Consider the following 27,391-nt stretch of genomic DNA (forward strand, 5'->3'; position numbering starts at 1 on the left):
GATACATTCATGGCATAGGATCCTTCTAGAGAAATGATTTGGACATAGTCGTCCATGCAGAGAAAAGGCTTGCGTTTGGCCAAAACAACTCAATGCAATGAATGCAGGCAGTCGGTGATCAGGAACTAAGGCTGGCACTTTGTAAAAATTACATTTCAATGTCTGCTCCACAGGGCAGGATACACACACCTCCTCTGGTACAGTGTCAACCACTTTCCTCACGCATAAAAACATGTTTAAAAAACATTTGTACAGAAATATATAAATCTACATAGCTATAAATGTCTTTTTTTTTCATTTTCTTCTTTTATGTCAAACAAAAAATATTGCTTGTACTAAATACCTAGTGGAATATATAACACAAATAATACATAGTACTAGATCTGTACAATATATCCATAACCTCCCCATAATCAGAACCTGGCCCCTAGACTCACTCAGAGATAGGAATGGTCTCCATTTTGAAACTTGAGATTCATTCAATGTTGAATGAATGCAAAGTGGCCTTGTTCTTGTTTAAGCGTGCATTCACACGCCTGGTTTGTAAAAAAGGTTTTTGCATTCAACGCAAGATCTTGTTTGACCTATACTTTTATTTAAAAAGCTGTCGTTAATTAACCATTTACAATGACGAAGGTAGCCCAGATCTCAAATAATAAGTTAAGTAACATCAAATTAAGATATACTGTATATTGGTTCTGTAAAAATCGGTTACTTTGATGAAAATTGGAGTCAAAACTCTACCAGTGCACTAAAATATTGGAAGAATGTTAAGTCAGTTACTAAAATATGGTGTTTCAGAGCGTGTGAATCACATCCTTCAGTTAAGTTTACATTGATCATCATATCATCATATACATCCACAGCCTTTTTAGGTCCACAAGTAGCTTAGCGATTGCAATACAAAAGATATGATGTGAATGTACATCAAGAAACTATTGGTTCAAAAAATGATGTGAAAAAGACTTTCAATGTTCATTGTAGAAATAATGATTGATGAAATGTTTATTTTGCCTATGTGTTGATATAACGATGGTTGTACTCATATTTAAAGTTTTTGCTTTTTTAACGAAAGACATTCAAACAACCTCCCAAAGTCAAACGGCCACTCAGAAACAACAAGAGCATTTAACTATGGCCTCTGAGAAGGTCTGCGCTTCCAGCTCACAGAGGCCCGTCATCTAGTTATGAGAAATAAATAATGTATCAAAAAGAATGTGAGAAAGTAATGCAGAAAGAAAATGAATTTGCACTGTCTGGGGTCACTAAACAAACAAGAAAAAAGAAGAGGAAAGAACCGTCTACAAATTCCCTTTAGGCAAATGCAAATCTGGAAAGTGTTGAATCCCGTGTGATACATTCACTGCACAGTTCCCGGTGCTCTTGCGTGTATGTAGGGAGCGTGGATATGATGCGTTTTGTATGCATAGGTACATGTGCGCTTTTTTTCTCTGTGTTTGGGCTTTGTTTATGTATATGTTTCGTCTGCATTAGTCACATACATGTGTGTGTGGGTGTGTATGTATGTTTGTGCGCATATTTGCGTGCATGTGTAAGTGTTTGCGTGTGTCTGCTCTGTATGTGCATGTGTGTGTGTATGTGTGTGTGCGTATACGTGCCTTTGTGTGTGTGTGTGCGTGTCTGTGCTGTATGTGTGCGTGTGTGCCCGCATGTGTGTGTGTGTGTGTGTGTGTGTGCGTGCGTGTGTGTGCATGTGCATGCGTGTGTGTGTGCGTGCTATCAAGGGGTCAGAAGCATGGGCCTCTCCGCAGCCCTCTGGAGAGCAGAAGGAAGGGGCATCTCCACAGGGTGCGTGGAAAAGCCAGCGACCCCGGCCCCCTCCTCCCAGCCTCCCGCCCCACTACCCGGCCTCGCTGGCCACCTCCTGGGGGATCTCGGGGATGCACTCGTGGGGCTTGGCGGAGGCTACGAAGCCGGCTAGACAGCTGCACTTGTAGGAGCCCTCCGTGTTGGAGCAGCGGGCGTTCTGACACAGGGCCACGCTGTCGCTGATGTCCTCGCACTCGTTGATGTCTGCGGAGAGCGGGAGAGGGACGGCGTTAGTACTCACAGCTGGAACAGCTGCCCGGCCTAATACACATGTTTACATACAGTTTATTACCATCGTTTTCTATTGCCTTTAAATGGTAGTGGACTGCATATATCCAGCGTTTTTCATTCACCCATTCATTCGCACATTCACACCGACGGCGGTGTCCACCCTGCAAGGCGACAGCCCGCGCGTCAGGAGTAGTTGGGGTGAGGCGTCTTGCTCAGGGACACTCAGCTAGAAGGAGCCGGGGATCGAACTGGCAACCCTCCGGTTACCAGCCAACCCGCTCTACCTCATGAGCCCCACGCCGCCCCTATGCCTTTATACTGTTCCCCTGTCTTTAACTCCTTCTCTATCTCCATCCCTCGGGTTCCACGGTGACATAACCGCACATTGGGTGCGTGCAGATACGGGTCCAGGAGGGATGCTGTCATGTTGCGTGTGGTTAAATGCACCAGAGCACCGGCAGCACTCGGTAATCCTCGACATTAAGAGCCCACTCATATGTTGTTACTTAAGAGAACAACGCTTTGTATACGATTTCCCCTTGGCCTTCGGGAGCAGACCTCTACCCCCTCTTTCTTCTTCCCCCCTCTCGACATGGGAGGTCCGGTCCGTCATTCCTGAGCAGTCCACGTCAAAGTGACCCCGTGTCTGTTTATGTCATGTCCTGCTCGGGGTGGGGGGGGGGGGGGACGCTATCGGCGTTTCGCGCAAATGGAAGGCACGAGACGCAGGCCTCCCATAAGTCTTTCCATGCAGGCGGGGAGATCTGTTTAGCTACATTTCCTCGCGTTGCAGAGAAGAGGAATGAGTGGTAGAAAAAACAAAAGCACTCCGTCCTTGGAGCTGATAAGCGACCCTCGCAGACGGATTCTCGACTCATGCCGTACTAATCATAGCGCGCCGTTATGACAGGGAGGTCTCTCTTTTCAAAGCAAACAAACAGGGCCCACTTAGAGCGTGAGCACCGTCCCGTGTGTGACTCGGCGCGGGCCAGCACCAAGGCCTCCCTCCGCCTGGCCGCTCCACGCACCACGCTGGCCCTGAGCGGCGGGGGAATGCGGCGAGAAACGTCTTTCATCAGTTTCTCATAAAACCCTGCACCGAGAGCAGGAGGGGGGGACTTTAACGAATGCAGTGTGAGGCGCGGTGATGTACGCCACAATGAATTTGCTCCCCACGAAATCAGTTCGCTACAAAGAAACACCCGGCGCTTCTCCTTAAGGGACGGATTCCTCTCCGTGCGCTGATCTCCAGACTCCACAGAACGCCCGGTCTGGGATCAAGATGAAATGAATCCCTGCGCTTTTCCGCTGTGTTCTCAGGAAGTCCCTGAGCGTCGTTATCTAGACCTGGAACACGCACCGCGCGAGCACACAGACACACACTTGCACACACACACACACACACACACACACACGGTGGAGGGTCTGCAGTACAAAGAGGGGGGGGCCGAGGGGTCGGCCTGTTAGTTGGAAGGGATCCGGTGTTGGACGAGAACCCACCGATGCAGGCCATCTTGTTGAGGTCCAGCTCGTAGCCGTCAAAGCAGTCGCAGGTGTAGCCCTCGCGGACCCTCACGCAGCGGCCGTTCTCACAGCCGTTCAGGATGCCGCACTCCTCGGCCCGGAGGCCCTCGAAGCCGCCGTAGCGCCCTGAACAAACACACCGTTGATTCTGGGGTCGTACGGACACACGGGGGTAACGATCGAAAGGCAGTTTGAACGCCGGGGTTACTCTGCCACTGCGTGTGCGAGAGACAGATATGTGTATTGATTTGTCCATCAGATGTGAATATCTATATCTATTTCAAAATCAAGGACGACGCTGGCGCCACCTACTGGTGTGGGGTCTCAGCGGGCGGGGCTGGAACTCCCGAGGCCTCAGGACCGGGACCCGCGCGGGGGGCTCCCGGGGGCTGTAGCCGTTGAAGAGGGGGACGCCCTGGGGGACCCCCGGGTTGTAGTAGGTTCCCTCGGGCAGCGGCCCCCCGCCGTAGTTGTCCCAGTAGGGGGACACGAAGGGCTCCAGGGGGGCCTCGGAGCCCTCCGGGCTGTACTCGTACTGCGCCGGGGGCCGCTCCCTCAGGCTGTCGGTGCTGCCGGGCCGGCGCAGGTTGCACATCACCGCATAGTCCTCTGCACCACGCACACACGAGTACGCACACACACACACACACACACACAGAGACAAACACATACACACACGCACGTACAAACACACAGTTCAATAAAGGTGACGGTTCCTTCCCTACCTTGTGATAACAACATGGTTATCATTCCAACGCAGGATATAGTCAAGGCATGTCTCCTCCGAGTCCAAATGGTCTGACCCCCAGTGTCCACAGCCTACCTGCCAGCCTAACTGTTCCCTGAAACAACTCGTCTGCATGTGTTGGTTAAATCGTCTGCTGAAGGACTTTAAAATCAGGGTTAACATCGGTAGTAGCAGTTTTGCAGTAAGATTTAAATTTTACATTTAGCTGACACCTTTATCCAAAGTAAATGACACAGAATCGTAGGGGTCTTGCTCAGCGCTCCAACCGGGAGGATCGAACTAGCAACCTCCCACTCACATGTCAAGCCGCTCTGCCTCCTGAGGTAAGCAGACCCCTGACAGGATAAGATAAGATCTCCCAGTAGGGAAAGCAATGGCTGCAGCCCATGGCATCGGGATCAAAGCAGTAAAGTAACCCCAGGAAGCGTTCTCTTCTGTGTTACCTGAGTCCTTGTGCGGGCAGAAGGCACACTGCTCGCTCCAGGCCACGCCGTAGAGGCAGCAGCACTCTGTGTAGGTGGTGCGGTGGCCGGCCAGGGGGTTGGCACACATGTTGTCCTCCACCAGGACCTGCCAGCAGATGTCCATGTGGACGTCCTCCTCGGGCTCCAGGGACTCCACTGGGGCGGGGGAGGGGAGGGGGGGGGGGGGGGGGGGGGGGAGATCCCAGTTCAGCACGGGACGACGTGAAGGCACACGCCAGGGCCTCGTGTGACCCCACGACGCCGTGCGGTGCATGCATGCGTGTTAAAGCACGCCGGCCGGCGTAAGTGTTATTCATTACCTCGGTAGACAGGTCGATGATGTGTTTGCACTGTGCATACCTTTCAGTGTGGATATGTTGTACTTGTGTGTGTGTTGGTGTGCGTTTGTGTGTATGTGTGTGTGTACATATATGCAAGTGTGTATGAGTGTACGCTGCCTCTGTGCCTATGTGTGTGTACATATATGTGTGTGCTTGTGTTTATTCATGCCTTAGTGCGGTCGTATGTGTGTGTGTGCGTACATAAATGTGTGTGTGTGTGTACATATATGTGTGTGTGTGTGTGTGTGTGTGCACATATGTGTGTGTGTCTGTATGCTTTTCGTTGGTACATGTGTGCATGTGTATTTATGTGTGCATGTGTGCGTGCGCATGTTTGTATGGATGCATGTTTGTGTGTGTGTGCGTGTGCGTCCCACCTCCAGTGGCGTTGAGGCCGATGCAGCGTCTCCCCCCCCCGTCCAGCACCAGTGGGGGGCTGCAGAAGCAGTTGAAGGAGCCGGGCGTGTTCACGCACACGCCGCGCACACACGTGTCCGCCATAACACACTCGTCGTAATCTGACAGCCACAAACACACACGCGGTCAGAGGAGGGCTTGGCATGCCCGGAGGAGAGTGAATGGAAGCAGCCTCACACAGCGTCCGGGTTCCTCACCCACACACTCGTGGCGGACGTGGTTGTAGTAGAAGCCTGAGCGGCAGAGGCAGGTGTAGGTGGAGTAGAGGTTGGAGCAGTGGCCGTTCTTGCAGATCTCCGAGCCGAACATCTCGCACTCATTCACGTCTGGCGTGGCGTGGGGGGGGGGTCGGGGGGGTCGGAGGCGTGAAAAGTGAGTTAAGTCGAAGCGCGGGTCAATGGAAGCTAAGCCAGGTTGAGTCGGTGGAAAAGCCCCCCGAATCTTAACGACTTGTTAGAAATCCTGAACAGGTCTCTCGCAACGGGAGCCCGGCTGGCGGGAGGGCGATGAAGGAGGCGGCCAGCCCTCCCATTAAGCTAGACGGGCTAGCAGCAGCCGGCCCATAAATAAGGCAAAGGGGGTTCTTTAAAGTTGCAGCTGTCGGACATAAAAGTAAATGAATAAACTTGATGTATAAAACTACAGATGCAGCTCTCCATCTGTACTGCTACCTAGCAGCTATTATGAATTAACCACAATTCTTTTGACGATGAAGTTCCCACAACTACGACTCATGCTGGAATTCAGTAAGAGTCACCTGGTGGTAGTGAACACTGCTGAGTCTCCCACGGTGCACCACAATGGAAAGCTATGTGCTAGCATCACAACTACACATGTAGCATCTGGCATCTTGTTGCTGCTTTCTGCCCTTTCAGCCAATGTACAGCATGTCCTCTGCTTTTGTTATGTAATGTAAAGCAATGCATTTATTGCCTTGGCTGCCGCATTCAGGTGTATGTTACCCTTACCTCTGATTGTGGTGAATACCGTAAACCTTGACATGAAAATGGAGACTACTGTAAAAACTGTCTAGGAAGAGAGAGAGAAGAGCGAGAGAGAGAGAGAGAGAGAGAGAGAGCGAGAGAGAGAGAAACAGAGACAGAGAGATAGACCAAGAGCGAAAGAGAGGGAGGGAGAGACAGCCAGAGAGATGGGGAGAGAGAGAGAGAGAGAGAGAGAGAGAAAGAGAGAGAGAGAGAGAGACAGAGAGACAGAGACAGAGAGATAGACCAAGAGCGAAAGAGAGGGAGGGAGAGAGAGTCAGAGAGATGGGGAGAGAGAGCGAGAGAGAGAGAGAGAGAAGCTAAGTGGACCCCCAGCCCGCTGACATACCTCTGAAATGATGTCGTTCCTCCAGGCTCTGCGAGCCCGCGGGCCGAGTTCGGGGCAGCAGCCCAATGCCATGCGGGCACAGCTCGTTAAAATCGGCTGTGGAGCAACAAGGTTTTTATTAGCGGATAAATAAACGCCGGGCAGACCTGCCCGACACACATTCAGCTGTGTATGTGCATAAGCACAATAAACCATGCTCCAACACATGGCACCAGGGGGGGTGAAGCCCTGGTCCAGGGGCAGCAGTACCGCCTGGTGCCATCAGTCTGGTCAATGACCACATGGAGGGTCGGCTTAGCTCAGGAGGTGGGGCAGTTGCCTTGTAACCCAAAGGTCGCTAGATCGATCCCCAGCTCCTCCTAGCTGAGTGTTGATGTGTCCCTGAGCAAGACACTTAATCCTAACTGCTCCTGACGAACTGGCTGTCACCTTGCACGGTTGACTCTGCCGTCGGTGTGTCAATGAGTGTATTAACTGATGTAAGTCGCTTTGGATAAAAGCGTCTGCTAAATGCCCTAATTGTAATTACATGAAACTGGGATCTGATTTGTTGTCTTATCCGTTAAGTGTTTGCTGTTTCTTTTTACTGCTGGCTGTGGATCAAATTGCCCCTCGGGGACAATAAAGACACCTTGAACCTTGAACCTACCTCTCTCAGGAAGGGGGCACGGGTGGACCTCACAGTTGTCGCCCCAGCCGGCGCCGATGGTGCAGCAGCACTCCTGCTTGGTGGTGTTGCGGGACAGGACGTTGTTGCACATGTCGGCGCTGTCCAGGTCGTAGTAACACTCCTTCCTCTCCTCCGCCCGGGGTGGGGAGGCGGGGGGGGAGGGGGAGAGCGGGGAGAGGGCGGGGGGATGGCCGTGGGCTGCGGAGGGATGTGGAGACACACGTAAATGAACGGAGGAACACGTCGATAAATACAAAGCTAAACAGGCAAACAAATGCTTAACTATTGTTGCAGATGGCACAGTGAACACAGAGCGCAGCGGGCGTCTTGTTTGGGGACGACGGCGGCTAAGCTGCGGATACTGGGGATCGAACCCAGAACCCTCTGGGCTTGGGAGTCAAACCCCTATTGCTTCTTAACTTCCCGGCCCCATTATCATAGAAACGTGTCATGAAGTATATAGGGGAATAACTCGTTACCGCTGATTATTCGTCTCCGCCATCAAACGGGCACAGAGTGTAAATTCCTTGCTCGAGGGCCCTTCAGAAGACAGCCGTTGGCAGCGCTAGCCCCCCGGGGTACCATATCATCCTGTTGATCATCACCGCACTCCCGACATGCCGACAGCGTCTGCTGGCCCCCGGCCCGGTCTTCCACCCCGCTCGGCGCTCCAGCGGGCGTCGCATACCTTCGCCGGCCACTGCTGAGCCTGCTCATTTAACACAGCCCTGGCCTCAGGCATTCACCCATAAGCTGCCGGCTTAGCCCAATGGAAACATTGGCACTCGAGTCAAGCCACCATTCACTCGCTCGTGATTGATTAGCGCACGTCGAAAGCAAACAGCGGAATGCGGCGCAGAAGGTACACAAAGGCATAGCTGGGGGAGCAGAAGGAAAAACATCCCTAGCTGAGGGCGCGCCGGCTTAATAGTGTAAATATGGACCCGTCTCGCGGACACGTACACACGGGCCGGCGCCAGGTCGGCGCACGGCGGGAGTCTGGAGCGCCGGCTCTCCCGAACCACCTCCACCTTCACCTGAGACCACACGGGTCAGGGGGATCTGTGTGTGGGGGGACGTGGGGAAGGTGGAGGAGGGACACCGGAAGTCACCGCTCGGGGGGGGTGGGGGGGGGATGGGGGGGGGGGAGGAACGGGTTGGGTTTCAGATGGGTTGGTGGCGGCCAGACGACCTTGCCCGTGTTGTCCTAATGCATATTTGGTGCTCAGGGAGCCCACTCCGCTATGATCCTGGTATAAGTACAAATGATAACAGTCCCCGGTGGAAGAGTGGCTTGCATCCTCCTCGCCAAGCCACTGTTTAGATAATAAGAGACGGCTCATTAAGGCAGAGACAAGCCCGCTCTCCCAGCGACGCGACCGGGCGAGCCGGCGGCCACTGTGTGTGTGTGTGTGTGTGTGTGTGTGTGTGTGCGTGTGTCTGTCGCTGTGGTGTTACCCGTGGTTCGGCATTGACTGGTAACGGGATCAAATTCCTCATTGTCGCTGGAGCAGATGCACAGGAAGCTGCCGTCGTAGTTCTCACACAGGGCCTCCCCGCACACAGCCATGCTCATCTCGCACTCGTTCACGTCTGAGCACCGGGCCAGGGCAGAGGAAGCGGGAAACAAGGTGCGTGTCATTCGGATCAACTGGCTTTCATGCAGGCTTGCATCCTCCCAAGTACTGTTGTATGCCTACCCTCCCTTCTCAGTGAGATTATGAACGCTGCCCGATTCTAAACGCTGTAGTAACAATGTGCAATAGCAATGTACTTCAAATCCCTTTGACTGTATTGCAAAAATGCTAAACATACTACAATCACTGGCTCATACGTGATAAAAGACTAGCTTGGGTGTAAAGGAAACCAACACACACCATTGCAATAGCATCACAGCTCGACTGGTAAAAGGGGTACCCACCAACGCAGCGGGTGGTCTCCCCGGGGGGGTTGGTGTAGCCCTGGTGACACTGGCAGAGGTAGGAGGTGTCCGTGTTCTCACAGAAGCCATGGTTTCCACAGATGGTCTCGTTCACACATTCGTCGGCATCTGCAGAGTCATCAGGAGACGCGGCGGTGAGCGTCTTACGTTACCGTGTTCCACCGCTAATGGCTGTGTCCTAATGACTCCGCAGGACTTCAAATAAACACCGGGCCGGGCGTTCACGGTGGTGAGCCGGACTGGAGACACACAGACACATGATGGATGCCTCCAACTGAAGTCTTTTGGATGACGAACTGTGTGTCTTTAGCAGTCCGTCCAATTAACTTGCAAGATTTGTGCCAACTTAAAAAGAAAACTTGGAAAGACCAACCTGCTAGATGATTCAAAGTTATTGACGGTCTATGTGATATATGTAAGCATGTGTTGGTTGGTATGGAGAACAACCAATGACATGGCTGGCATATTAGTTGCTATGAATGCCCACCAATGAAAGCACAGGCTGTCCTTTCCTTAGTTATCTGATTAAAGCATCGGACAGCTGGAAAGCCGCCGTGGAAGGCGCCCCGGGCCCAGATCTAGTGATGGAGAAGTGACTGAGCCCTTACTGGACCTGGTACAGGAGTTACGCAAGACTGAGAGTATGTTCGTGTTGATGGTTTGGTGTTTATATTCAAACAAGCTTCTTCTCACACATTTGAGTCGCACAAAACCATGGGGAAATAACGCTTTGGTCCGCTCCCCCTCAGGTCACTGGCAGAGGGGGTGTTCCCAGGCTAATCGATTAATCCGAATGAGGCCGTTGGTGTGTTTGATGTTTCATGGCAGCGTTTCCCAGAGGGAACCGACTCAGAATGAAAATGAGAACCTGAGCTAAGAGTCGACATGAGTTCCACACGGCCTAATAAAAGAATGTGGCGAAAACACGTCGGCTTCTCTCATGCATGGCACGAGGTCATTAAGAAAATACAATAAGAGCCACACGGAAAAGACCTTGATAGGCTTAGATATCACCGCAAGACACTAAACAGAGACAGAGCGAGAGGGACGCACGTCCCGGTTCTCGACAGCCGCGTGGAACCGTGGCTGTTTTTAAAAGAGAACATTTGTTAGCAATTTCTAACATACATCATTTCGTTATTCCCTGGCCTATTGTGCTGAGAGACCAAGGAGCCAAAGACAGATACCTTAGTAGAGGAAAGTCTGATTATATTTATTTATATAACAAACAAGAGCTTTGTGATCATAATCGAATCAGCTATATCTGTTCTGCTGTCAGTCCTGACGGCCCGCTGGTCAACGTTAACCTGCTGTGAACGTAACAAGATACAGAGGAGATCATCATCGTCCAGCCTCGATTTGCTGTTTTTCTTTCCTTTGCTCCTTTTATTTTTTGCTTGAAGACTGACATCCTAAAGGTTCATGCTAAACGCCCTGGTCGGCATTTTTAACCCCAGTGGTCTAACCACATCTGAGGGAGAAAGGAGAGGGAATTTTGATCAATAACTGATGTTAGCAACCGTGTCTTGTTTTCGGCTAGCAAAGCTCTGAGTCAGCATGAGACTACAGGATGTAGTAGTAATATCCTGAGTTCTATTCAGGTTGTAACTCACTGCTCCTCTTTTTAGCTCAGAGAGACAAGTCATGGTGTATTTGTTATTCCGCAGAGGGTAGCGTGTGTGGGTGTCTAATGAGAAACATTTGTTTCCTTTCGGAAAAGGGGCTTGAAAAGATTTCGAAAAATATATACATAGTCAAATTTCACACAGATCCCACGATAATTCATGTTAATTCTTATGCATTTCCTTAAGATGACTTTTAAGATGACAAAACTTAAACTTTCAAAGGCCAGACCTCGCGACGTGAGGGATAAAATCCCCCACAATTCAGAAGCAACCGAGGGAGATTCTTACGAGCCACAGACATTTTAACAAAATTAAATCATAGATAAAAGTAATGACATTCGCATATTCTCCAAATGCATGGCGGCACTTATTTCCTGCTCCTTAAGCTCTGGTGAATGTTTTCTGTCGTTTTCTTAAAGGCCGGAGCCGGGCAGACCCCAGGAAACCACAGCCCAGTCAGTCGGAACAGAGAGAGATAGAGAGAGAGAGTTTGGCCGCGGCTCCGTCTTCCATTCCAGCACAGACGACTGCAGCGCGGTAATGGCGCTCGACCGCTGTCCTGACCTTGACTCCTCACCAGGTTAATACAAGACAAACAGCACATGTCCTGCTTAAAAACCGGACTCGTAAAAACTCCACCCCTGTAGGTTTCTATGCCTGTGCTGACAGCGAGGACATCTGAGCGATGGCAGGTAGTGGTCACCGAGAGGGAATCCTTCTGTGGTTGTTCATCAGGTATTGTTTATTGCTCTTCAAGCGGGCAACCACACCTACGAGCCGTTTTGTGTTTCCCAAACGGACTGCATTTGGAAACTGGATGAACCACAAGAATGGGGCTTGAACCCGGGTCACTGTTGCTGAGGGTGCGCCAGTGACCTGTTTTGTGTTGACGTTTCGCTAAACACATTATCCGTGATTCATCTTGTGTAATTCACAAAAATGTCCTGGAGGAAAACATTCCTGCAGCTCGTTTTGGGAGAATATTAAGTCTGCGTTGATGTGAATAGTTCATATCATTTCAGCGCAGGAGACCCCTCAGTGCATGTTAGATGTGCTATGAAGTAGAGCTCGTAGCGCGGGGAGGGTGTGCGGACAGCCAGCTGGGAGTCCTGTAGGGAACGTTGTGGAATCTCCCTGTATGTCACTCCCCTGAATAATCAGTGTCTTTTTTTTTTATATATGAAAAGAGGGAGGGAGGGGGGAGAAAGGGGGGGCAGAGGACGGGGACGTGGCGATGTGGTGTACCATGTGTGCATCAAGCTTGTCTCTACACAGATGCAATCAACCCCCCCCCCCCCCCACTCAAAGAGAGATTCACAGCATCTGGTAAAATAAAGCCCTGACATTAATGGTATTCCAGGGTCTTTCCCTGACTTCAGATCAGTCTGGAGTGGCAACATAAACAGTGTGATTACCCCACGTCCAGCCAGAGAACAGGCATGCTAATCCACGTTGTGCATCACTTCTGGGAACAGCTATGAATAATACATCGTAGGATGGTTCCACTACGTGTTAAGGCTTTGGCAGCACAGACAGGAAGTTGTTAAGTAGCTTTTTTTTCTCTCCATGGTTTACGTCACGACACGGCCAAGCTCCGAGACCTTCCGGAAGAAGGGGGGGGGGGGGGAACCGGAGTTGGGACGGGGGGACGGGGAGGTGAAGAGTTAAAGTTTAGACGGGAGGAGGGGTGGGCGGGTGGGGGGGGCATAGGCAGTGGTACGTTTCCTGATAGTCTGACCCAGAAAGACCTACCTTCCTGAGTGCAGTGATCCGGGCGGTTCAGACCGGGGGGGGGGGGGGGGGGGGGGGGGGGGCTATGTTTACCCCTTACCACATGTGGTTCGATGGAGGACCTGGTGCTACGGAGCCGTTGCTGCTTGACTGTTGGCTAACCCTGCTCGGCACACACCTCTGCCCTGGTCCCTGGGCAGCCCCACACAGGATTGGACCAACAGGCAGCAGTTCATTAGCAGGCCCCATTGGCCCAAGATCAGAAGAGGGTTTTCCCTTGACAGCGAAACCATTTCTGTGGGGTTTCATTGTTTTAATCAAAACTATTATCGCCGACCTGTGTTGCCCTCATTCTTATTGCAGGGCAAGCATCAGCAGCACAATCACACACATTTCAGACCTCAGTGTGTTTCTGTGTTTTTCTGCCAGGACGGGATTGTTTTGGCGAGGGGGTTTGGAGCACAGCCTTGCTTCCGTCATGGGCACGCCGTTTTAAGAGACAACCCACGGCTACGCACAATTTATGGCCGCAATTATAAGCAGCAGCCTAAATGAAAGACTACATCGAGCTGAAACCCCCGTCTCACCCGCACACAAACCCACACACGCTCCTCCACACACCCTCCCTAACACACACACACACACACACCACGTGCCTCTCACATGTGGTGCCAGCCAAACCAATTGTATTGCATCGCTGCTGCACTCATTGCAGCTGACACTTACACGGGGGGGGGGGGGGGGGGGGGGGAGGCTGTTTACCCGCCTGCATGTTACGACCGCTACTGTAAATCTTAATGTGTGGTGAGCGGGGCCAAAGACAACCGCCGTACCCTTCGCAGGCCCGTCGAGCCGAAACAGAAAACAACGCCCTCACAGCAACAGCAGATTACAGAGAGTCTGGCCAGCTCCTGAATATTTGGTGATTATAACAAGACGGTGGATATGTCCCAGGGCCGGGTACTGCCCTCTCCCTCCCTCAGGAGTCTGTGCTGGGGTGACGGCAGAGGCTCCAACAGCGTTGCATCATGCGGTGGGACAAGTAGCAGTTGTGTGTGTTGGCGGAGGGGGGCTGCCGTGCTGCTGAGAGACCACGCCCTGGACCCTGGGTAGGTTACGTCTGCAATGTGTGTGTGTGTGTGTGGGGAGGGGGGAGCAAGGAGGTGGTGTGAGTTCAAGTGCTCGTCATAGGAGGCCCGCTGGAGTGCGCCGTGGGCTGGCGCTGGGGGGAGAGAGCGCTGGGCTGGGACGGAGCCTGCCGTCCGTGCAGACACACAGAGTGGTAGGACCTGCTGCCGGTGGCCATGGGTCTGAGGTCAACGCTGTGCTCCAGCCACTGGACGAGCTGAACTGATTCCATCGCTCTTTAAGAGACAAGCTCTCCCTAATGCCTCTCTAGGGGAGGAGGATCCACGATCGGTACAAACTGTGTGTGTGTGTGTGTTTGTGCTTGTGTGTGTGTTCATGTGTGTGTGTGTGTGTGTGCGCTCATGTATCTGTGTGTATGCATGTGTGTGTGTGTTTCTGTGTTTGTGTGTGTGTGTGTGTGTGTGTGTGTGTGTGTGTGTGTGTGTGTGTGTGTGTATGTGTGCGTGTGCGCATGCGTGCGTGCTTGTGTGGTGTTACACAACAGCGCTGGTCAAGGCTTCTTGGCCCCTCCTGACACAATTACCAGTGGCGGATATTTATGTCTCACGCAGAACTGGAGGACCAGCATGGAGAGTAGCCCAGCAGCCCTGATGGAGGAGGTGAGGCAGCTGGTTCTAATCTTGGGCCTATCTCACAGCGGGGCCTTTAAAGTCTTTAAGGCGGCGCCAGACACCCTTCATCGTGCGGCTCGGAGCCGGCAGACGGCCACGCGCGTCGGAGGAGGTGCAGGCCAGGCGAGGCTTCTGCAGCCGCGGTCGCACGTTCCCCTCCCCAGAACCACCACAGTCTGCACGGCATAATGGCGATACGGGAAAGCGCCCGACCACCCCCTCTGCGCGTACGTGGTGTATCCCCTCGCAACCGCACACATCACATTAATCCCCCCCAATCCCCACCAGAAACCATGCTACACCCAGGCTTCCCAACAGCTTGGAGTTCTGTGGCCCTCAGACGACCGCTGGAGATGCACATAACTTATTCCACACAGAAAAAGTGACACATTTGGAGCGATGCATTACAGGCCTTTTGCATATCTCTGTGATGCCAGTAAACACAGACGACCGCATGTATTGTGCGGATGTTGGAACCGGGGCTGTTGTTGTTGGCGGAGGTCGGTCTATCCGATCAAGTCTATCGAGCGAGGAGCCTGGCGAAGGGGGGAAAACCCAGGCTGGGTTAGACTGGATTGTAATCTTAAATCCAGCCGTCTTTCTATGTCAGAGCACAACTTTCGGGGGGGCTGGGGGCATAGAACCTGCAAGGGGTGGAGTCAGGCCTTGTTTCGGTGTACCGAAGAAGACTCAATTCAGCCCCCTGCTCTCCCCACCGCCCCCTCCCAGTCTTTGAGTTGCCCCTTTGCCTTGTCATGAATCCACCTTCAGCTCCACTGTCTGTAGGAGGAGGCCCACTCTCTCTCTGTGTTATATCAGGTGGTCTCGCACCAGGGACACTCCCTCCCTCCCCGATGTCAATGGCTGTTCTCCCGTGCATTCTTCAAGGGAATCCCAAGGCACCCGAAGGCTGTTTGCATAAGTCTCTTTAACTGTGCGTACAGAGTAGATATGATCCATGATAAGGGTGCTCCTCACAGACGCCATTCTACAATATCAGCATCTGCTGGCTAGCACCGATCAGAAAACAAAGAGGAAAACTTCTGTATGCTGTGATGATAAAAAGAACATCAGGACCGGTTGAAGGGCTGAAATAACAGCTGATCGTATCCCACTTGTGATTGGCCTGATTGGTCCAATTCGTAATAATATAATGATTATTATTATGATAATCATGATCATCATCTCTTCACAACATCTGCAATGACTCTGATAGTACTTGGCATTGTGTAGTGTCTTATCCGAGCTATCTTTGTATACAGGGAATGGGTCATCCTAGCGATTGTACGTGCTTGGCACTTGTTTCTATCCACACCGTACTGACAGCGATATATTGTTGTTTCTCTTTCTTCCGACAAATGTGCTTCATTGTAAGTCACTTTGGATCAAAGTGTCTGCTAAATGCCCCTAAGCGTAAATGTATGTGAATGTGAAAATCAATGTGAATGCGTGTGTGTGAAGACCCCCACTCACCACAGTCCTCCCCGTCCTCACAGCCCATGTAGCAGCGGTACGAACCCACCAGGTTCTCACAGCGCCACACTCCACACGCCGAGCTCCCAAATTCCACACACTCGTCCTGGTCTGAGGACACAGGGGGGAACACGTGGATCATGACACAATGTGAAACATAAGGAAAGCCCCGGGTTGGATTGCACACGCACACACAAAAAGACACACACAAATACCCCCATACACAAGATGGACACACACAGACACACCGGACACACTAACAGACACAAATACAGATACTCACACACACACAAACACAAATAGACACACAGACACAAGACACAGACACACATGGCCATGTGCGTAGCCTCCTCTGCTCCTCTGCTGTCAGGATAAGGGGGCTGGGGAGGAGAAGGAGTCGGCCAGGAGGCCTGCGGCCGAGTTGTCCTCAGCGGAGAGCAGGCCGGCCAACAACAATATTGTCCCAGCAACTGAAGAACTCGTGAAGGAGCTAAAGGGAGACGTTGCAGAGGGAGAAACACCTCCTCTCCCTCACGCTCCCCAAAGGACAGGAGGAAGGAGCGCCGGGCGACAGCAGCAGGAGCAGCAGGAGCGCCACTCCGAGCCTGGAAGCCCGTCTTGGAGAGGCTTAGCCTGCAGCTTCCAACCGTTCCCGGGGAGGGGGCCCTGCCAGCGCTGTGTGTAATCAATCATGTCCGGCGCTAGGCTATGCTGGGCACATTCGCATGCAAATGGAGTGTGACAATGAAACGACTCATGAGTACATGTTCGCCTGCTCCGGTTTGTCCGTGCGAGCGCACGCCAGCAGGCCCCGTGGTCTCGGCCAAATAAGAAGAAGAGTTCAGGGGAGTGGGCTCCAGGGTGCAGTTTGGGCGCCTCAACACCTATAGTTCGGAGGACTGGGCCCGACTCAGGGGTGGGGTTGATGCTCTGCTGCATTTTTATCTGGTTCGGTTAACATCACACTTTCTGGACTTTGTTAGGCGAGCCAGACATTGTAAAGAAACGCCTCGCGGCCGAGTGGGGTCGCTGGCCTACTGGACGGAAAATAAGTTTGGATTTTTTGTGTTGCCACAAATCCCTATTTCCTCCATTCTGTTACTGAGTAGTCTGTAAACGTCAATGTTGTTGTGAATAATTACAAGCCTTTGCTTTACAATAGTCGTTGGACGATGTTTCAACGAGTGCCATCATCCGCTGATTACGCCACGTCAGACTCATATTAATCTAGGAAATGTTTACTATCCCTGGCTGAATCTGTTTACTACGGTTCACCTATACCAAAAGCAAACGGAACTAGACTCACTTACAAGTGGACCAGAGTTTGTTTGTTTGGTCCGAGTTCAAACAAGCTTTTCATAGGGGCCACACTATCGTGGCAAAACACTGCGTCGCTCATTAAAGCGGATGGTACAGCTCTCGAGTGGAAGAACCCAAAAACCCGGTCTTACCCTCGCAGTCGGAGATGGCGGGGTTGAACTTGAAGCCGGCCTCACACAGGCAGAGGTAGGACCCATCTGTGTTGATGCACTGGCCTCTGGCACAGATGTCCACCTCCGGGCTGCACTCGTCCACGTCTACAGGTCACAGAACAATACTTATATGAGTCAGAGGCGGGAACAGGCAGAGGGAGGGCGGGTTAATGCGTATTGATTCCATGATGAGGACCTCGTTTGTCCTGGTCGAGTCACAGGGGAATATTACACCTCTTCATAAGCTCCGCAATGGGAGCACATTTGTAATCAGGCGCTTGTCGGAACACAAGATGCATTGCCCATTTGGAGCGCTTAATGGTGTACTGGCAAACAGGAAACGGGGAGAAAAGGGAAAGGAGACACATACCTCAGCATTTCAAGCTCAAGACATTCCCTCAGCCTTGGGAAATTAATAACGGAGGCTATGGGGTTGATTAACTGTAGATTGGGGAATAATTGTAAATAATTGTAGCATGACAACATATCAAGAAACGTATCTGGGCCCAGGCTAATAGGCGGGGGTAAAGCGGGAAAGTATGAAAAATCCCACACAAGGGAATAGCCCCCCCTTCTCCTCTCCCGACATGTGATAATGAGACAAATATTTCGGAATGGCAGACATGAACGCATGTTTGCGAAAAGACAGACAAAACAAAACATGGTTGCAGACCAAAGGTAATCACGAAAAAATTCGGCCTTAAAAAATTGTAACCTGATCATTTTGAGAAAAAAGAGACACAAGAGATTGTGATTTGGAATCCTGACGTGAACTTGGTCAATCGGGCTCAACTCAATTACACATTTTCGTTGCAGATTTATCTGTGGTAAGCAAAGTATTGCTGGGCCACATGGGCCAAGAAGTTTGCCTTTCCTTCAGCTTTTTACGATGATACTGTCTACCCAGGATCCCAGGGGTTAGTGCAAACTTTATAGGCCTCTGCCTCTGCAGACGCTGTTGCACCAGACTGCGCAACAACCGCTGGTTTGAGAAAGGACTTGAGTTGAGCAGCTCTCATCCACTTCTTAGGGGCCAAACATGCACGCAAACACACACACAAGCCCCAACCACGCACACGCATGCAACCATGCTGTGCAGATTGTCCCCCAACAATGGTTTGGCCAGGCCCGGTGTCCATCCGCACCTCACGGCTGTACATCATGACAAAGCGAGTCCGCTTTGGACCGGCCTCCTGAGATCACCTCCCCCTCCTCCTCCTCCACCTTCTTCTCCTCACGAAACCACACCAGTCACAACACTGACTCCAATTATTCCAGCCCGAGCCATTTAATCTAATTAAACATCTTTGACAGCAAATGCTTCAGCCTGTTCTGTTCTGAAAAGGGAGGAAAAAGGCTCCTCGGCTCCGGCCAATAATAAGCCCTGGTTTTGTTTCCCTTCACAGTGACCAGCGGGTCATTGGGTGCGGTTGGAACAACATCAAACCCGTGTCCGAGAGGAAGGCAAGCGGTGTCAGGCCCTGGCCTCGTTACACACAATGGCCGCTTCAGCACCCATGGCACAGGGTACCGGGCTCCAGACAGGCCCTCTCACAGGGCCGGGGATCCAGGGGGAAGGGATACTTCCGATGACGCCTGCCAACCCGTACACTAACAGATGACAGCAGAGGGCTAGCTAGGTCTCTGAAGGCAGGCTATGTAATCTATGTAAACACATGAATAATATAGGGGGCACTATAGTGGCCAAAAGGTACCGTGCATGATCCATGATGTCAACATCCTACCTACCTGCAGGCACCCTTCAGTAAGAGGACAGACCCCTACCTGCTCCTGCATGACATGTGTCTGTATGACACTACTATCTTTTTAATAAAAGTCTCTGATCAATGACTAAACAGGACTTAGCTCAGGGAGCAGGTTAACTTGTAACCGGAAGTTTGCTAGTTCGATCCCCAGCTCCACCTAACTAGTGTCGAAGTTTCCCTGAGCAAGACACCTAACCCTAACAACTCCCGACGAGCGGGCTGTCACCTCCGCTGTAGGTGAATGAACTGTTGTAAACCACTTTGGATAAAAGCGTCTGCTAAATGCCCTAGATGTAAATGTAAACAGTGAACAGTCGTGCGGGTAATTGACCCTCTAGGTGTCTCTGCTGTGAGGTCTTACCTTGGCAGCCGGTCGCCCCGGTGCCCGTGGTGTATCCGTCGGAACAGATGCATACGTAGGATCCCTCCGTGTTCAGACACTCTCCTTCTCCACAGATCCCAGCGACGGTCAGACACTCGTTCACATCTGTTACCGACACACGCACACACGCGATGACGCGCACGCCAATGCATTTCAATTCCAACGTTGACTACATGTCTTATGTTTACGCATGTCTCTTTGAATGCCAAGGACGCGTGGCGCGTCACACACGTGTGCGCGGAAATACGAGACCACACACATCACACAGGCGCGCAGAGTGTAAAGCCACATTGCAAGGAAAACAGAAACACATACACACAGACGCAAACGTCATTAAATGACATATTCACACCAGCTGTGAGTCTTTGGCTCTCAGTTCAAATAGGCCCAGAGTTTATCGTCTAAAGACCTCACAGATTACAGGGGAACGTGTCAAAAATGTCATGCATCAGTGAACGATGACTCACTCTCTGTCCGAGCATGGGAAGGACATGAGCGCTATATGAAAAGGGGGCCGTGTTGCCATCACAAAAAAAGTGACAACAGATGACTCATGGGTAATTAGATTTCATCGGCGTGGTAAACGCATGCTAGGCGTATGCGTGCCGGTACCTTCGCAGGATCCGCCGTTGGGTGTGAAGCCGGGGTCACAGGTCGCGCAGGAGAAGGAGCCGTGAGTGTTGGTGCACACCCCTCCGGGACACGCCCCCTGTGAGTGGCACTCGTCCACGTCTGTTGGGTAAAACCACAGAGGAAGAATACAGTTAGGATAAAGACGATGTAGTGGAAGCCGAAGGAGAAGAAAAACAAGATGAAATGGGAACACGAAAAACGATGAGATGTACGACCTCTTGAGGGAGGAATTTCGGGGTCAAGGGTTAGGTCATCAACCTTATTGCAAGGATTAAACAAAAAAAAGAATATTTGGTAGTTGCACTTGGTTGAGCCAAAGCGACTAAGCACCATACAGTAAGAAAAGCCCTCTTTATTAGTTTGCACTGACAGTGGTTAATTAAAAACGGTGGAAAGATAAGTATGTTGGACGGACATCTATTCCAAAGCAGCAAGCTATTACAGGTGGCGTTTGATTACTGTATCTACAAACAGTCGTGGGCTAACTGTTATGTGATCATTGGAAATTCCTCCACCCCGTTACAGATTGTATTTCTTACAGAAATAGGGGTGGCCATTGTAAAGTGATTGAGATGGCGGATCTGCATTTCGCTTCATTGAATGAGTTCAACAGGTCAAGCTTGCTAAGTGAAAGGCAAGGGGAGTGGTTGGCTGCGTTTACAAAGAAGTCCCCTTTAATATTTTCCATGGCATCAGACACATCCATTAAAATCCTATCAGAGGATCAACTTGAATTTCTACTTTGGGGGCTAAAAGAAATGTTTTTTATTTTTAACCTTTTTCCAGGATACTCCTCGCCTCCCTCACAGCGACGGCCGACTCTCAATCAATAACATGTTGCACATGACTGACTCAATGTTTAAACACTTTAAAAACATTTCTCCCCCCTCGGTCCTCCTCCCATGAAGTCATGTCAGTCGTCATTCTTCCCGGATTCACATAAGCAGCCATTTCACGGCATGCGTCTAATAGATCATGTCAGGACCGATGAACGATGTTATGAAGGACTCGGTTTTATACCGATTTGTGCGTGTCTACGTTACAATCCGTGTTTGGAATGTAATCCAAACCCGTCTGCCCCGAGCAGCCCTCCTTGGACACGCTGGCAGGAGAGCAGGGTGGAGGAGGTGGACATGGTGGAGGAGGTGGACATGGTGGAGGAGGTGGACATGGTGGAGGAGGTGGGGGAGGACAAGATGGAGGAGGTGGACAAGGTGGAGGAGGTGGACATGGTGGAGGAGGTGGGGGAGGACAAGATGGAGGAGGTGGACAAGGTGGAGGAGGTGGGGGGGGACAAGATGGAGGAGGTGGACAAGGTGGAGGAGGTGGGGGGGGACAAGATGGAGGAGGTGGACAAGGGGGAGGAGGTGGACATGGTGGAGGAGGTGGGGGAGGACAAGATGGAGGAGGTGGGGGAGGACAAGGGGGAGGAGGTGGACAAGGTGGAGGAGGTGGGGGAGGACAAGATGGAGGAGGTGGACAAGGTGGAGGAGGTGGGGGAGGACAAGGGGGAGGAGGTGGACAAGGTGGAGGAGGTGGGGGAGGACAAGATGGAGGAGGTGGACAAGGTGGAGGAGGTGGGGGAGGACAAGGGGGAGGAGGTGGGGGTGGACAAGGGGGAGGAGGTGGAGGAGGTGGACAAGGTGGAGAGGTTGGAGGAGAAGGAGGAGGTGGAGGAGGTGGACATGGTAGACAAGGTGGGTAAGTTAACTAGGTGGAGGAGGTGGACCAGTTCACCAGGTGGTCTTACCCTCGCAGGTGACCCCGTCCTGGGACAGCTGCAGTCCCTCGCCGCAGTCCCTGCAGACGAAGGAGCCCGGCACGTTCACGCACAGCTGGCCGGGGCACTCATTAGCCACCAAGCACTCGTCCACATCTGGAGACGGAAGACACAACATCGCACGACATGAAGACACGTCATGGTGCGGATTATCGTCTCTGGCTTTGTGCGTATAGAGCCGCGCCGTTGCCCAATCAGCGAGCTCAGCCATGGACCTGGAATCAGAAGTTCCTGATCATGACAGCTCTACCTCCCCGGGCTGAGTGCTGCCTCAGACTTCCAGCAGACCTCATCGAGCACTGCTCAGTTCTATTTGGGGGCTGTTGTCTCATTGTTTCTGGGTAGAGAATAAGGAAGAACACTGCCAGATACCGGGGGGTTCCAGCGATGATGTGATGTCTAGGACAAGTATTTTAGGATAATGCACTCAAAAGAAAAGAAAGAAAAGAGCAGATTATAATCGAGTGTGGGTCTTAGCTGCCGCACCGGTGATGTTTAAATTAACTTGGGGTTAACCTCCAGGCTTCTAATCTCAGAACAGACACCTGTTGCTAAGGCTTCTTCCTAGGGACAGAATATGGATGGTGTACAGACATTTGTAGACGAGAACGTACACATGGTTTAGTATGTATTTAAGTATTAATTATGGCTGAAACGGCATCTCCTACTCCCACATACACACACGCCCAGACACAAATCCTCAAAAAGTGAACACATGAAAGCCTAACCTTCACATTGATGTCCATCCTCGGGGACTCTAAATCCTGGCCGACAGGTGAGGCATGTGAAGGAACCGTCTGTGTTTGTACACGTTCCTCCGGGGCACGCGTTGGGAAGCGCACACTCATCAATGTCTGGGCGGTGAGAAAGGAAAACAAGAACAAACACTGTTAGCCTTCCTGTTTGGGAACAATATGCGAAGGTCATCTGGGAGGGCGGAATGTGTTGATGTAATCTGAACAATAATACCGTCTCAGCCGACAACCAGTGTCTGTGTTGTGATCCTGAATGAGGCTTTGTGGAGCGCAATGCTGGTGTCAGAGGACCCACCTTCACAGAGCTCCCCGTCGTAGGACACCACGTAGCCCTGGGGACAGGTCCTGCAGGTGTACGAGCCCTCCGAGTTCAGGCAGATGCCGTTGGCACAGGCCGACAGGGACCGGCACTCGTCGACGTCTTAGAGGGCAGACACGCACAGAACCACACACACCCGCACGCACACAGGCACAATCACATACACGGACGCAACCACGCACACACACACGCATGCATACACACACACGCGCGCGCACATACGCACACACACACGCGCACAAGCAAACACAAACATACACACACAATCACCCACATACACACAGAACCATAATCACAACCATTCTAGTTGAGAGACACCTGTATCCCAGAGCATGGTTGTGTGTGGTGCTTTACTAACAGCGCAGGAGAAGATTGGATTTACCTTCACACCTCTGCTGGTCTTGGGACACCTGATAGCCAGTCCTACAGTCGGTACAGATGTAGGACCCCTCTCTGTTGCGACACACCCCTCCCAGACACAAGTCCCCCTGTGCACACTCATTCAAATCTGCAGAAGCATACATTTAAGATTTAATTGATTAATTTAGAAAATATTACAAAGCCATGATTTTATATATTTTCCATAAAATAAAAGATTGTTTCTAGATGCATCTTTTGTGTGCTGGCGAGAACCGACTCCTCCGGTGTGAGTCCTTTAACAGGGTAGAGAGGCTCTTACCCTCGCAACTCAGCCCATCCGCAGAGGGCCCAAACCCGGGCCTGCACTCCTGGCAAGAGAAGGAGCCCTCGGCGTTGACGCAGATTCCGACCGGGCACACGTTGGGAGCGGCGCACTCGTTGACATCTAACAGCACGGAGAAGAAGAAGAAAGCAGGTGAGACACGGGGCTATCGGGAGAGCTTCACCAGGTGGAAGCCCGCTGCCGGGTGAATAACAAACGCGGGGGGGGGGGGGGGGGGGGGGGGGGGGCGCTCCGTAACACTTTACAGACCTTCGCAGGCCTTGCTGTCGGGGGTGGTCTGGTAGCCGGGGCCACAGACACACTCGTGCGTCCCCTCCAGATTGACGCAGCGGCCGCCGGTGCAGACCCCGGGGAGAACACACTCGTCCACATCTGGAGTCAAGGTCAAACCACAGGAAGGACAGACGCAGGGGGGAAGAATGAGGGTCTCGTAAAGAACAGCGTACAGCATACCCCAGCTGTGTGGACTTTAACAGCACCACCAGGCTTCTGAAGAAGCACCCCTCTACACAGAGCAGTAACACGACACGGATCACACAAAGACAGCCAGCAACGTGGGTGGTAGTGTGATTGGGTCCCTACCTTGGCACAGGTTTTGCACTGAGAGTTTGTATCCATGGAAACAGTTGCACCTATAGGAGCCCTCCGTGTTGACACATCTACCATTGCCGCACATCGATTGGTCCAGACATTCGTTAATGTCTGTGGGGGACAGAAGAACGTCACATGTTGATAGAATAACGGCGGTATGATCACATGAGTGAGAGCCAGTTATTAATTCTGTATATATTACATGGCATCTTAAGCCAGAACACATGTACCTAATTTAAAAGATATTTCATGAATAAAAACATTGTTTGGTAGCAAATTCGATAATTGGTTTAGATAAAGGTAGCGAACGAAAAACACAAACACATTTTCTTCCATTATCTGTTAGGCAAGAAATAATGAATACGATCTGCTTGAAAAAAAAAAAATTAGATATGACCATTGTACATATTGCAGACCCATTTCAAAGCTGCCTTTTCTCATCAATATTTTCTTAGGTGTTTTTAAGCAGCCTTTGGCTCCTCTGGCTGAAAATATGTGGTTTTAAATATTCCAGTCATGTTTCCGATCCATCAACCTTAACCACCTTCTGTAAGTCGTTAGCAAGAGGGGGGCTGCTTTTAGTTCCAATTTCTTCTTTTGTCACCATTTATAATAAAGCTCTCATCGGCTGGTGAAAACCTCTGGAGATGTTATTTTGGTTACGGTACTTTTGGAGCAACATAGCATCAGTGAGTATAGACGACAGTTCTATTCCCCCCCTGCAGTCCGCTAGGGTGTCCAAATGTCCATGAGGACCTAATTAGGACTCATACTCATTGCATCACATACATCCCCCTAGTGATGTCATCCATAAGTCCCATCTCCGGTTCCACAGTTACGCAGATCAGATCAGAGATCAGATCAGAGGACACACGACTGTACAGTCGGGCTCTCATAAGTGAACTGCTATAATTGTAAGTGAACTTAACGTATGACCAGGGCTTAGGCTTCTGTAAGTTCTGTGAGAAAGAGTGAGAGAGAGAGAGAGAGAGAGAAAGAGAGAGAGAGAGAGTTAGAGAGCGATAGAGAGAGAGAGAGAGAGAGAGATAGAGAGAGAGAGAGAGAGAGAGCGATAGAGAGAGAGAGAGAGAGAGAGGAAAGGAAGTGGAAGTGGAAGAACGTAGGGTTTGGATGAGCGAGGCGATGAGAGGACGCCACAGTGAAGTGAAGGGCGGTTGAGGACAAGAGGACTCGCACAATGAAAACAAAGAGCGCAGAGAGAGAGCGAGAGAATGAAAGTGAGAGTGAGAGAGTTAGAGAGAGAGAGAGAAAGAGAGCGAGAGAGAGAGTTAGAGAGAGAGCGAGAGAGAGAGAGAGAGAAAGAGAGAGAGAGAGAGTTAGAGAGAGAGAGAGAGAGAGAGAGAGCGAGAGAGAGAGAGGGAGAGAGAGGGAGAGAGAGAGAGTGAGGGAGAGAGAGAGACAGCGATGAAGTGAAAGAGAGAGAGCGAGAGAGACACAGAGGCAGGGTTGTGCGGGCCCTGGCCCCGGGGACCACCGGACATCTGTCAGCGAGGGCCCAGAACTCCTGTTCGCGCGGCCTCCTGGCATCTGGCGGGCCCCTTACGAGATAAGCTTGACCGAAGGGAGCGGTGGTGAAAGTGTGGGGGTGGATGGATGGTGGTAAGGGGGGGGAGCTGTTTACTCTATCATACCAAGCAATTAGGCTTATCCGCGACGTGGACAATTGGGCCCCAACCACCTCTCTGCAGTCCATTGACTTCTGTGCAGAGCACCGCCGTTGCCGCTGCCCGTTTCCATGTGACTCGCTCACCTCCAGGCGTACCGCGATAGCCTGTTAGCGCTGGCTGAGCGGCCGCGCTGAATGAAAATATTTACCTCTGGCCTCCCCCCCTTCCCCTTCACTCCTCGCTCCTCATTCACAAAGCACTGTACAATCGCCATTCATGCGGCCATGCTGTTATGATAGCGGGGAGCGAGGCGGAGAACGTGCCCTTTCCGACGCCAGAAACAAACACCAGGATGACCTTAATTATGGTGTTTTGTAAGCAGAGGTTTGGGGAAAACACAACATACCCAAGGGGCGGGTGTTGATCAATAGTGCGGACGGATCGGACAGTTTGAACACAATCCCAGATTGTAAACAGTTTACGTGCTCTCATTTACAGACCCATTTTTCCATCAGCCGGCCGTTTCTCTCGGCCCCCCCACAGATCTGGAGTATGCACTGCATGAGCTTGAGTTTCCAAACAAATGAGGGTAGGGTCAGAGAGAAGTGGGGGGAATGTGGCAACAGCAGCCAGGGGTTGGGCTGTTACATAACGGAGTCACCTCTGGGTTAATGGGGGCTTCCTGGGAGTGCAGCTCAGAACCCAGTTTGCTCGGCTAAAAACCCCTCTCTGAGCAAGTCTGTTCCACTGTTCACTATCCCTTCAAACACTGTGCATGTGCATCCACTGTTCACCGTCTCCTAAAGCGCCGTGCGTATTCAGCATGGTTAATTGTCACCGGCTGAGAAAGTACAGGAATAAGTCCTTCAGCCTTTAGCCTGTGTCTTCTTCTGACTCCTCAAGACTCCTCTCTCCCCTCCCTCCCTCTCTCTCTCCCTAGAGTTAATGGGACCTCGCTCGCCCCAACAGCACAGTGGCCATCGCCTTCCAACAATAACAGTCTGTTAGTTTAAGGCTGTAGCCCGGAGCGGGGGGGCGAGGGAGGGATTTGGGGGGATTTTTTATTTGGCCGCTCCGAATATTGACGGATTCAGGAAAACAATCTTTCCCTGGGGGAGGTGGGATATGACGAGGGGCAGAACGTAACACCCACGGGGGCGGAGCGGTGGCGGTGGTCATAGGGTGTGTGGGGGGGTCGCCTCCAGATTTATCACACGTCGGATGACTGCATGGCAAACGAATGACTGTCGTCGCCACAGTCTTTCTGTTTGTGG

The 27,391-nt window shown here is 51.6% G+C and overlaps 1 protein-coding gene across 1 annotated transcript in view; it reads right to left on the reverse strand.

The window, feature by feature from the left end:
- Positions 1 to 1,861: 1,861 nt before the first annotated feature.
- The window catches only part of LOC307086927 (latent-transforming growth factor beta-binding protein 2-like), a gene marked incomplete at its 3' end in the record, with an annotated part of 87,283 nt that continues 61,753 nt past the window's right edge, over positions 1,862 to 27,391 (reverse strand). Inside the window, exons 20-40 of the mRNA XM_079752273.1 lie at positions 24,481 to 24,600; positions 24,148 to 24,270; positions 23,875 to 24,000; positions 23,578 to 23,703; positions 23,172 to 23,297; positions 22,850 to 22,975; positions 22,092 to 22,217; positions 20,321 to 20,440; positions 19,688 to 19,813; positions 17,540 to 17,665; positions 16,089 to 16,199; positions 9,479 to 9,607; positions 9,016 to 9,150; positions 7,537 to 7,755; positions 6,888 to 6,983; positions 5,753 to 5,881; positions 5,516 to 5,656; positions 4,777 to 4,953; positions 3,898 to 4,194; positions 3,562 to 3,711; positions 1,862 to 2,034 (exon numbers count right to left, since the gene is read on the reverse strand). Coding sequence (XP_079608399.1) covers positions 1,862 to 2,034; positions 3,562 to 3,711; positions 3,898 to 4,194; positions 4,777 to 4,953; positions 5,516 to 5,656; positions 5,753 to 5,881; positions 6,888 to 6,983; positions 7,537 to 7,755; positions 9,016 to 9,150; positions 9,479 to 9,607; positions 16,089 to 16,199; positions 17,540 to 17,665; positions 19,688 to 19,813; positions 20,321 to 20,440; positions 22,092 to 22,217; positions 22,850 to 22,975; positions 23,172 to 23,297; positions 23,578 to 23,703; positions 23,875 to 24,000; positions 24,148 to 24,270; positions 24,481 to 24,600 — 3,002 coding nt within the window. The remainder of the gene's footprint in view (positions 2,035 to 3,561; positions 3,712 to 3,897; positions 4,195 to 4,776; positions 4,954 to 5,515; positions 5,657 to 5,752; positions 5,882 to 6,887; positions 6,984 to 7,536; positions 7,756 to 9,015; positions 9,151 to 9,478; positions 9,608 to 16,088; positions 16,200 to 17,539; positions 17,666 to 19,687; positions 19,814 to 20,320; positions 20,441 to 22,091; positions 22,218 to 22,849; positions 22,976 to 23,171; positions 23,298 to 23,577; positions 23,704 to 23,874; positions 24,001 to 24,147; positions 24,271 to 24,480; positions 24,601 to 27,391) is intronic.

Source organism: Pollachius pollachius (genome assembly GCF_949987615.1).
Source record: "Pollachius pollachius genome assembly, chromosome: 15".
NCBI classification, from domain to species: domain Eukaryota; kingdom Metazoa; phylum Chordata; class Actinopteri; order Gadiformes; family Gadidae; genus Pollachius; species Pollachius pollachius.